The 12,107-nt window shown below is 43.4% G+C and overlaps 1 protein-coding gene across 1 annotated transcript; it reads left to right on the top strand.

Moving 5' to 3' along the window:
* Nucleotides 1-1,335: 1,335 nt before the first annotated feature.
* C1H2orf49 (chromosome 1 C2orf49 homolog) lies at nt 1,336-9,338 on the top strand. The gene is made up of 4 exons (XM_066577853.1): nt 1,336-1,487; nt 3,824-3,990; nt 5,974-6,325; nt 8,930-9,338. The coding sequence occupies exons 1-4, from the start codon at nt 1,383-1,385 to the stop codon at nt 8,984-8,986; spliced, it is 681 nt and encodes a 226-aa protein (XP_066433950.1). The 5' UTR covers nt 1,336-1,382; the 3' UTR covers nt 8,987-9,338.
* Nucleotides 9,339-12,107: the final 2,769 nt, after the last annotated feature.

Consider the following 12,107-nt stretch of genomic DNA (forward strand, 5'->3'; position numbering starts at 1 on the left):
CGCCCCCTCCCATTGCAAACAGCCAGCAAAGGGCGGAGAGGAAAATGGAAGACGGTGGGAGTTTAGCGGACATGCTGCTAAATTCCCTCCCATCTCCCTTCTTCGGCAGATCCCATAGGAGTCTATGGGAGACATTGCTGTAGTCCAGCCAGAAGATAGTTCCCAAACTATCTTTTCTGGCCAGCTTTTACGCCACGGGAATACACCTATCTGAACTGATGCATTGTAAACCAATGCATCAGATGGGCAGATATACGTTCATGTGAATGAAGCCTTAGCGGCTTGAAACAGTGACTCCGGCATAAGAGTGTATTAAATATACGGTATATACACTTTGAAACAGTTTTACAAGGGACACTTTAAAAAAAATTGTAATGTTTAGGTGAGCTAGTGTTTGCCAAAAGTTTTTTTTTTCTAAACAGACTTTACTCTCAAATAGAAAACAACTTGGAATATTTTGACAAACCAGCTTCTTCGATTCTGTCGATCCCCCAACAGTCCTCCTATCCTTAGCTCATGAACTACAGTCAATTAACAAATACCAGAAAAAATATCATCTTATTGATACGGGTGAAAAGAGCACCGATTCGACTCTTAAGCAAGACTCCAAAAAAATTCCATGACAAATCAGAAAAGGCCATGACATTTCCAGGATTTCCATGACACGTATGAACCCTGCTGCAGGCAATGCTCCCGTTGATTTCAGTGAGAGACATGCCTGCAGTTACAAGCACTGACCACTACATGGAGGCTGCCATAAGTTTAGTTTAAAGTCCAGGACCATGGACCGTATATTTACAGCGCTCGGATTGCTTCCATCTATTTATGGCATATAGCACAGAGGTCTGATAGAGAGGTGGGAGCCACATTCATCTCCAGGCTGGTGGTCCCCCGATGGCTGCAAGTGGCAGGTAGAGAATGAATGGTGATGTGGTGTGCAGCCCTCTACAGCAGCGCTCCCCAACAGGGCAGGTTTCTCTCAGTATGGCAAAGGTGATGCATATCCTGAAAACCTGACATGCTGGAGGAGTGGAGCTGGGAGCACTCCTCTACACTAACACCTGCAGGAGTCCATTGTGACCCTTCTAAGGGAGGCCGGCGGGCAGCAAGTACCCATCACCTGCGCTGTGGATGCGGCAGACACGTAAGGCCACCCCTTTAACAAACGCAGCCTGAAAACCTGATAGGGCAGGCAAGGAGCCAGCACGTGTACTACACGGGTCTTCACTACCGGCCTGTACGCATATATCTATGTACTCTCCATAGGCCCCTCCCCTTCCAGTTATGTGACTTACGTCATCAGAGCGCCTGGAGGAGGCTAGCAGTCGCAGACCCGCTGACGTCACGTCCGGGAGCCGCCAGGTTCACTGGGAAGGTAAATAATGGCTGCTGCCTCTGCCGCTGGTAGGTGCGGGGGGCAGGACTGTGACTTTCTCCTGCACCCAGAGCTGCTCTCCAGAGATTTCCTGCTGCTGTCACTGGAGCAGGTGAGAGCCGTGTGGGGGCGACGGCCTGCAGGGGGCGTGTGGGGCTCCTCTCTATGATGGAGGAGCAGCTGGCGGTGTTATGAGGCTGTAACCGCGGTGTGTGGTCGCGCAGCAGTCTTGGCTGTCATGCATGCGGTATCTCTGACCCTAGAGGTGACCCATCACACTCCTAGTACTGGCCACAGGCTGGCTGCTGTGCTGACTACATGCCGGCTGCAGAAGGCAAACCCCAAAAAAGTGTTAAACTATTGCAAAAACATTAACCCAAAAACCATCCAATTAAAGGGGGTTTCATAGGTGAGCTTGGAGATGGCTGCTATAGTTACTGGGCCGCAGCTTCCATAGCCAGCATTGATTTCAGTAGAGCTACAGACAGTTCCGGGCTGTTACCACAGGCTGTCGGAAGCGGAGGGCAGGGATTCCCCATCTCCATGATAAAAGGCCGAGGTCGGAATATCCCTTTAACCCTTTCCAGTCCAGTATTCGACCTTGTCTGACACTGAGATTTTCCCGCATAGCTCCGCTGTCAGCTGAGGTCCGATACATGCTTTTAAGGCCACTCCCTCACGCTTTTTACCGTGATTATCGTGGCGTCCCGTGCGCCGCGGTACAACACTCCCATTGATTTTAATGGTGTTTCTCAGACCTGTGCTGGAACGATGCGTTTGTAATGTCACGATTTTTGAGTGCTGTCTGTTCTATTTTTGCGCATTTTAGCACTTTTTAATGCACCTCATCACCCTTCAGAATAACGGGGTGTGTTAAAAAGGGCTGTCAAACACGTTCAAAAATGGGGCTCAAAATTGCGGTAAAAATGCTGCGATTTCGAGTGGCGCTTTCTGAACACGTGTGGGAGTGGCCGAACACTATGCAGAAGACAACTGCCATGTCAGAGTTCTTTTCATGTATATCATACTATGCAGAGGAGCGCTGCGAGGCCGGACCTCTCTCCTGCATAGTGTTATATATAACTAACGGTTCATTGGAAAAAAATTGCAATAAAATCATCGTGCCGGATCGTTTTTATCTGTTTCTGTTGAATAATTCCAAGGAAACCACAACACACTTCCCCACACAAGATAAATAAGAGCTGGGCAGTGTGCGGGGGCAGGGAAATTGGATTGGAAAGGATTAAAGCAGCCTTCCTGATTTTGGGACAAAAGTTTTCCCAGGACCTGTAGGGGAACTGCTCTGCTATTCTGCTACTTTAGGGCCCTGTTATTCAATGGTCAAGATGGTGCCACCATTTTTTAAATACACTGTGCAGTGATCTATGATTGGCCAGCACTGATCACAGGATCTGTGCTGGCCAATCAAGGCAGATATAGTGCATTCCTTAGTTAATGCTACTGCTGATTGGGAAGTCCAAAGATTGCCAGCCAGAAAGGAGGTGCAGAACGAAGGAACAGCAAGGAAGACCATTTGCAGTTTATATGCTCCCTCTCCAGTCCCGAGACAGAACTTTGTCCCACTTGCTTAAGGACACAGTATGGCGTCACCTGGTGTTCAAAGTGTATATCAATATCCATGACCACTGAATGAGTTGAGTGCCAGTGGGCCCACATGCTCAGTCATTCTCCTCTCAACCAGGTCTCTGCATAGTGATCCTCTGTTCTCAGCAGAGCAGCCAAGAGAAATTCTGTAGATACCTTCTGCAGGGAAAATAATGTGGGCTTACAGAGGGGGAAGTTAAGTGATCCTGTTCAAAACCTTCCTACCAGCAGCACAATGGGTGACATCTGGATGTGATAATGTGTCACTCATAACAATGCCACATGAGTATAGTAGACCATGGTTTTCTTCTACTATTATAGGACCCCACAGCATGCTCTGTCTGCAGTAACTGTGACTACATAGTCTTCTAGGAAAACTGCAAGTAGTCAATTATAATTAGTTTTTTATGCAGTTATACGGTGATTGTATATTGGTAGCATTTGCCATCACATATCGATCAGTGAGGGTCTGACTACTAGGACCCCCAATGATTCTCAGTATTAATGGACCACATTGTTAGTTTAGCACGGATATCTCTTCACGTTGACAGTCCTGAACGCCTGCTGTGCGGTCCTATTCACTTGAACAGAGTTGCTCCTGCGGGGTTCTGCTCTTCCATTCTTGGGATTGCTATTACATTGTCATGGGAAGACCCAATTCTCATAGAGAAAGGAGGAGTGATAACTGCTGTCTGTGGATCAAATGCTGGTTTCCAGGCAGCTGCAGTATATTTCTTCATGTTGTCACTTATGTAATAATGTTGCTTTTATGTTCTGAAATCTGTATGTTTCTGTCAGTCTGAAACAATCTGCAACGAGTGTTTTATTATATTTTTGTTTCAGAAAAACATTGTAGTCAAAGATGCCGTAAATGACAAAGAGCAGTTAACAGAGATTTTTGTCCAGCATGCTATGCCCCTTCCCCAAAGACAATTACCCAAGAGCCGATGGGGTAAGCTGATGGAAAGCAGGAGAGGAGTAAGGAATCTTGGAGAACTACACAATAAGTGGTAAGATTCCTGCTGCCGTGTGTGTGTGTTATAAATAAACATGCCTATAGGTCAATTGGAATAAAGCTTTTATTTCTCTGTTGGAAGATTTAGGTGAAATTCAGATTGCTGTTTCAGTATTTCATATATTCTCATTGTCATTCCACTTCTATGTTCGCTGTTAGACCCGTCACCCAAGTATCAATAGTTTATAAGTGAAGGTTATTGAGAAAAGGTAAGTGCTCATACTGTAATGTATTATCTGTTAGTGTGGTCACTAAGCACAGGGGTAGAGCTACAGGCACTGCTATTTTGTCGGGGGGGGGGGGGGGGGGGGTCTGACTGCTGTGATTGACGCCTGTTGCTAGAGCAAGGTAATGCTGTGACAATTTATCACCTGGAAGTTCTGCTTGGCTTTTTGTTTGTCTACCATTGACTATAATTGGCAGACCACATGTAGCTGACGGAAGACTGAGTTAGTAATATACTGTGTAAGGCTGAAAAAAAGACTATCCATCCAGTTCAGACCATTATCCTACAATGTTGATCCAGAGGAAAGCAAGAACCCCCAAGAGGTAGAAGCCAATTATCTTCATTTTAGGGAAAAAAATCAAATCTGGCAATCAGAATAATCCCTGGATCAACCCTTCTGGAGTAATTAATATATAATATTGTATCACTCAAGAAAGACATCCAGGCCCCTCTTGTACTGTTTTAGTGAGTTCCCCATCACCACATCCTCAGGCAGAGAGTTTTTCATAGTCTCACTGCCCTTACAGTAAAAAACCTTCTAGGTTTTTACACCAACATTTCTTTCCTCTAGACGTGGAGGATGCCCCCTTCTTACAGTCACAGTCCTGGGTATAAATAGATGATGGGAGAGATCTCTGTATTGTCCCCTACTATATTTATACAGTTATTAGGTCACCCCAACATCTATTTTTTTTTCTTCTCTAAACTAACCCCAATTTTGATCATCTCTCTGGGTTTTGTAGTCCACTCAATCCTTTTATTTATTCTTTTTGCCTGCCACTGAACCCGCTCAAGCTCTAATAACTCCTTGAGTACCATTGCCCAAAACTGTATGCAATATTCCATGTGTTGTTTGACCAGTTAATTGCAAACAAATGTGTTTAGGCAGCAGCACTCACCAACAGATCCTGCTCAGGAGGGGTTCTGTTTCAGTAGGAACGCAATGATGCAAGCTTCCTGTGAGGACTGGACTGGCGTCCCCAGTAAATCCAGAAGTGCAGAGATAGAAAAAGGAGCAGCATCCAACGATGTTAAACTGAAGATATCAAATGTATAGTAGACACAGCTTGTATGTCTCAAAGTATGGTATCTTTTATTCCCACACACCAATATGCAGCGACGTTTCGACTCAAGCTGCTTGAGAAAGACTCTGTTTTGTGTGAGTCGAAACGTCGCTGCATATTGGTGTGTGGGAATAAAAGATACCATACTTTGAGACATACAAGCTGTGTCTGCTATACATTTGATATCTTCAGTTTAACATTGTTGGATGCTGCTCCTTTTTCTATCTCTGCTGTTTGACCAGTGATTTCCATGCTACTTTTTTACCGCACCTACCACTTTATTCTAGCAATCATTGGTGTCACACTGTTTCCACCCTGTCCCCCCTTCCTACCAGTTGGAGACTCTTGACGTATAGTAGCGCTATGTTATGAAGTTCTGTCCTAAGAAAACCCTATAATGGGTGAAAAGTAAAGCAAAAGTGGCATCATGGTTTCTTGAACATCTGATGCCACTTTTTGCAGCATATCGGTGGTGAGACAACCTGATGCGGTGGTGGGCTGTCTATATGATCACTCCCCTAGGTCTAGAGACAGCATTTATTCATTTTTCTTTGTTTTGGGGCTCTTCTGCTAGGTTAGCTTTGGTCTTCCTGCAGACTTATTATATCAGCACAATGCAGCCTAATCAATCTGCTTGCAGTAAATGTACAGGTACACAGACTGACTATAGATAGTATTTCTGTTACAGTGCTGAGAATATCAGAAAACGCCCACTTATAGTATTTGATGGGGCCTCCACCAGCACAAGTATAAAGGTGAAAAAGACAGAAAATGGAGATGCAGCTCAGCGGCTTCATCAGTCATGTACAGAAAAGAGTAGCATACTGGTAAAATCAGGAGCCGTGCCGACCAGTCCGGTGTCCCACCATAATAGCTCAATTGCCTGCAAAGAAACCAAGCTCTCTACTGGAAACCATGAATATTTGACCACTGGACCAGGATCCTATACAGCAACAGTGAAAGTAAACGCACAGTCACCAATCAGTGGAAGTATCATCAAAATAAAAAGGGCCGCTCCAAAGGAAGACTCGGATGTCACGGTACGTATCCCGCAGGCGTCTATTAACAGCCATATGCATTAGATAAATTGGGAATTACAACTGAAAACGCCAGCATCTGGCTTTAAACTGTACTTAAATGTGTGATTTTTCACACGCAAGTTCTGTGTTGCGAGACGGACAGAACTCGCTCATGAATAGAACGTTAATTTACAGGAGTGTTTTTTTTTTTGTTTTTTTTTCCCTCTTCCCCCCCCCCCCCCCCCCCCCCACTCACACCAATACTGCATTTTTTCAAATCTGCACACTGTCCTATTTTATTAAACCTATATTGCACTCGCCCATGTAAATACAGCAATAGTAGAAACCATATTTTGGCACAGGGCATGTACCACATTGTGGCAAATTCTTTGGCTCAAAAAATGTTAAACTTTTTTTTTTTTTTTGTAAATAAGTCAAGCCTTCTATTTTTTTCATTGGTCTTGTTTCTTTAGGATGCTCCTAATTCCTCAAGAAATATACAGATTTATTGGAACTAGAAGATCCCTAGTAGAACAGATAGATAAAATCACTCAAGATCAAATATGCCTACAGACCCATGTTGCAAATAACATACTGAGTAACCATCAGTCCACCATCAGGGCTGACTGTTGCGCTCTCTATTTTCTTGAGATTGTTCTGAGCCTTATTAGTGGACTTCTTTCTAGGAATTGTTATTTCTGTTGCTCTGTACCAGGTTGCCTGGGATTGCAATCTAATTTGGTCTGACATGCTTCACAATTTAACTGTCAGTGGCCCCTGCCTAGGCTTGGAGTTTGTACCATATTTAGGCTTGCAACTTGAGTCTGTAGGTAAATCTGACAGCGGTATTTAAATGCCTTAATTCGCATTAGGGGGGCCAGATGTAACACGAGCCTGTGGCTCCTCTTAATAGTAAACTGATTAGAACATTGTATAATGCAGTACTATAGTTTAAAGTCTAACCCCCCCCCCCCCCCCTCCCCCTTTCTTAGTAAGCATATTAAAAAATAAAAAAATGTTGTCACTGCAAATGTAAGAGTACAGTTTGGGCCCCCTGCACACGGGTGGAAATTCTGCAGTGGGATTTTCCGCAGAATTTCCGCCTGTGCCCACCTGCATAGGATTGCATTGCAAAATGCAATCCTATGAACACAATCGCGATTTGTCTGCATGAAAACGCACGCGGAAAACAAATCGCGGCATGTTCTTTTTCTGTGCGGGTGAAGTACAGAAATGTCAGTAGTGACGGGCCAGTTCTGCGCAGAGACGGAAGACGCCGGGAGAGGGTGAGTCGCAGGCCTCTGCATGGGCACGGGTTCGCATCCCGCTGCGAGAATTGTTGCAGCGGAATCCAACCCGGATGGCTGCAGGTGGCCATAGTAATATATTACATTATTAATCCCAAACAGCAAATGCCATAAAAATAAATAAATAAATAAATACACAACGACAAGATTTTTTGGGGGTTACCCTGACTCCAAGGAAAAAAATTGAATAAAAATTGATCAAAAGGTCATAAGTATTCCAAAAGGAGATCAATAAAAACTACAGATCACCTCGCAAGAGGTCACTCGACAAGAAGAAAATGTGAAAAAAGTTATGGGGGCCAAAAATGGCAACAGATAACAATTTTTATTTTAAAGGTATTTTTATAAGTGGTACCACATAAATTTAGTATGGCCGTAATCATGCTGAACCACACAATAAAGATAAGATGTCATTTTTACTGCAATAAAAGCAACTCCACCAAAAGAAAAAAATTGGCAAAAAGTTTGTTAACGTTTTCCAATACATCATGTTAAAAGATGCCATTGAAAACTACCAACTTGTCCTTCAAAGAAAAAAGAGTCTTGGGCCTCATGCCCACCGCCAGGTCGGATTCCGACTGCAAAATCTCGCAGCGGAATGGGACCCGGTGCTGGCCAGAGACCCTATACTCACCTGTCCGGATCTGCGGTGCGTGTCCTGCCATCACGCATGTGCAGGACGTGATGCTGCCGATGCCGCGGCAATTTTCAAATTCAAATTTTATGCAAATTTTTATTTTTTTTCTTCAGACAGAAAAAACTAATGGAAAATATGTAAAAATATTTGAGGGGGTCATCTCCCCTTGGTTGATGGGCAGGGGTCCTGAGCGGCAGACCTGCGTCTATCAGCTGGTCATCCAGCCTGCTGTCCAGTGCAACAGGCTGGACGTTGTCATCAGCGGTCAGCTTCTCTCCTGGTCAGGACATCACATACCTCATAGATATACAGGGGTTGGACAAAAATATGGAAATGCATGCCTTAAAATTGGTCTCTACATGTCTTATAGTAATATGATTTATAAGCCCATATAACTTAACTGGAGGTAATATGACACAGATGCTGCCAGGCAGAAGTGAACATTTGCCCAAGCAACAAGGTTACATAGGTCAGGGGTTTAAGCCACTCAGCTGCAGTTACCAGCTGCCTCCCAAAACTACCCAGAGCAGGGCAAGAGGTGGAGTAAACACAAATGTGGTGGAAAAGCTCTCAGTGAAACAGGGGTCAAAAGAGCAGGTCAGTCCTAATGATTAAAATCCCATGCGTTTCATATACATTCCCTGTTTGCCTTCGTCCTAAGAATTTCACTTACTCTTTCAGAATGATGGGAAACCTACAGAAGCAAAGAAGAAGATCCAGCATGTTACATGGCCGTGAGTTTACATGCAGAAGAATATCTGACCGACTTTAGGATATCACTCTAATGACTGATACTGGAATTTAGGTGCAAGGATGTACAGACGTTGCCAATGCTTTTCTACCTGTCAAGGACGATTTAATGGTGCATGAATCTGATCAGTGTTGCTCACCTTAGACATTTCTACAAAACCAGAACCCCACACCCTCATGTAGCTCACATCATCATACATTCAGTGACTAATTTATTGCCGAAGACCATCGTGCTGAAAGGAAGGCTAACACTCTTCTACAAGTGATAGTAGTGTTTTTCTTAGATCTGTTAATAGACATGACTGTATTATTTTTATAATATTAAAATGTTTGGACTGCAGTGGCATTTGTACTCCTCGTGATGCCTCTATGAGGACATAATCTACTTTGGGCTGTATGATGGGATTTTTATGCTTTAGTAGAGAGCAAATGCATTCAGTGGCACTTCATATTGACTTCTATCAGATGCACTTTTAAAAAGAAAATATTAAAATAAATTAGAAAACTGGTGCAATAAATACAAAGGTTTTGCCAAATAAACCATAAAGGGAGTTTTCATTTATAAAGTTATTTTTCGTATTATTTTTCCAATATCGGTGAATTGAGTGGAACAATAGGCTTAACTATGAAATGAAAATCTAATAAGATGAAATCTGTGGTGATTCATTGTGTCATTGACTGTAGTGTTAAAAAAGAGAAGAAAAGACTAAAGAGATATCAGATTCAGTGGGTAATTTTTACAGGTTGTATTTATTCATTAACAAAAGCAAATGATAACGTTTTCTCATGTATTAATATATAAGAGCACTATTTCTGTTACAATAGATTACTGAGGGACAGTTGTTGTCGGTCTCTCCTGAACATCACACTAAGGGCTCATTTAGACGAGCGTATATCAGCCGGCGTTTTTACGACCGGCTGATATACACTTCCAGCTAAGCAATTACCCCCCCCACTCACACAGCTACCTCACTGGCTTTCCGCCTCTCTCTTCCTCTCCTGTGGTTTGCAATGGTAGTGGGTGGGGCAGAGTGGAGCTGAGCTCCCACAGCCTTGTCCATAGCCAGCAATGGGAATGGGCGGGACAGAGTTGAGCTTAGCTCCACACCTGTCCCGCCTGCTCCCATTGCAAACGCTGGAGTGGAGGAGAGAGGCAGAGAATCCGTGAGTGGAAAGGAAGTTTTTTGTGTGTGTGTGTGTGTGTGTGTGTGTGGGGTGGGGGGGGGTGGGGGGGCGACTGCTCAGATGGAAGCGTATATCGGCCGGACGTGTAAACCCGACCAATATACGCTCGTGTGAATAAGCCCTATGGCCACCTGCACACAAAACAATTTGCATTGTGGAATTGGCGGTTAGCTTCCAGATCCACAGCAAATAATGTTCATAGTGTGCTATGAGAAAACGCTTCCTGCACCCTCGCGGAAACAAATTGTGCTTTCCGCGAGTGAAGGAAAAATGTGCAACATGCTCTTTTTTTGTGAGGTGTTTACACGAACGGCTTCCATTGAAGTCAATGGAAGCTGTCTTGACCCGCAGTCTCTGCAATTGACATCACGGATTGGTCACGGATTTGGTGTCATCGTCTAGCAAAGGTGCTGGGGGAAATAAAAGTATTTAAAATAATAATAATCTGTACTGTGCATGTCTGACGGCTGCTCGCTGCAGCCATCCGCAGTACAGAAGAAGACAAAAGTCGGGCCACCGGCAGGGCATAGGGTCGGATTCCACTACAGGCTCCCACAAGCGGAATCCAACTTGTTTGTGTGTAGGCGGCCTAAAGGTAGAACATATGCTAAACATCCACCATATGTCAGCCAACAATAAGGCTGCCATCACAGTTGCCAAGTGTCCAAGTTGCACCCAAGAGGGGCTGCCTGGAAAACCCTTTTAATACAGCTGCGCTCTGTGGTCATTGGGCCTTCTGCGCTAATGAGTGGTTCCCTCCTCACTCAGATTGGAAGTTCTCATCCCTGGCTGGACAGCCACACTTCTCTATCCCCATGTACAGTAGTTGATCGACAGCACATGCAACCTGGTGCCCTTTATCCACTGATATGTTTGTACTTGTGTGAATTACTTTTTTAAAATAAAAGATTGTATTAAGCACTGTGAGCATCGAGTACCACCAATTTCAACTATGAAGACTCTCGATGGAACTGCTCCAAGATTTCTAGTCTTGGAAACTTGACACAAGACTTTAAGCTGAGTATGGTCAGTAGTGTTCCAGTAGGCAGACAACCACTGTACTAACGTTTAGCAGATATGTATCCTATTATGTATGGATTATAAATTTTAATGACTTAAATACCTCTTAGTAGATTTTTATGGGTTAATAATTTTAACGTTACCTTTTTTAATCCATGTTTAGTACACTTTTATATGTTTATTGCATGTAATGGAATGTGGATATTGGTTTAATGTAGGTCTGTTTTTTTAAAAAAAGGAAAATTATCCTGGTCAACTTTAATGTGTCCAATACACTTCCCCAATAATTCCACTAGAGGGAGCAGTAGGAAAATACATGCTATGTAACATAACAGTAGGTCTGCCTAGGATTTTAACCTTTTCCAATTCAATTTCCCTGCCAGCCCCCCTTTCCCCAGCTCTTATTTATTTTAGTATTACTGAGAATAACTCAACAGAAACACATAAAAATGAACTCAAATGATTAAAAAAAAAATGCAAAAAAAACCCCATTAAGAAAAGTGTTTTGTTTAATGTGGTTAATCATTTTTGTGTGTGGTACTTTTACAAACAATCTCCAGGAGGAGGTCCAGCCTTCCTACTGCTTATATGACAGTAGAAATTGGTTTCTCTCCTTTCTTCTGCTGCAAACCCTACAATAGCTTGTGGATTTTTTTTTTTTCGTTTTTGTATTAGAAAATACATCTTCCCATTTGGTCTTTCCTCAGCCTCCAAAGTTGATGGTCTTCTCCTCTTTCTCGTATTTCTGTTCCTCACATTTCCCACAAGCTGAGTGATGATTTTTTTGGCCCTTTTCCTTATCTGTGGAGTAAGTATTTAGCTGTTCACAACTGCAACTTCCATTAACCAGAAGAACAATTTTTTCCACCATTTGTAGATGTGAGAAAACATTCATGAAGAATGG

The sequence above is a fragment of the Eleutherodactylus coqui genome, chromosome 1 (genome assembly GCF_035609145.1).
Source record: "Eleutherodactylus coqui strain aEleCoq1 chromosome 1, aEleCoq1.hap1, whole genome shotgun sequence".
Taxonomy (NCBI): domain Eukaryota; kingdom Metazoa; phylum Chordata; class Amphibia; order Anura; family Eleutherodactylidae; genus Eleutherodactylus; species Eleutherodactylus coqui.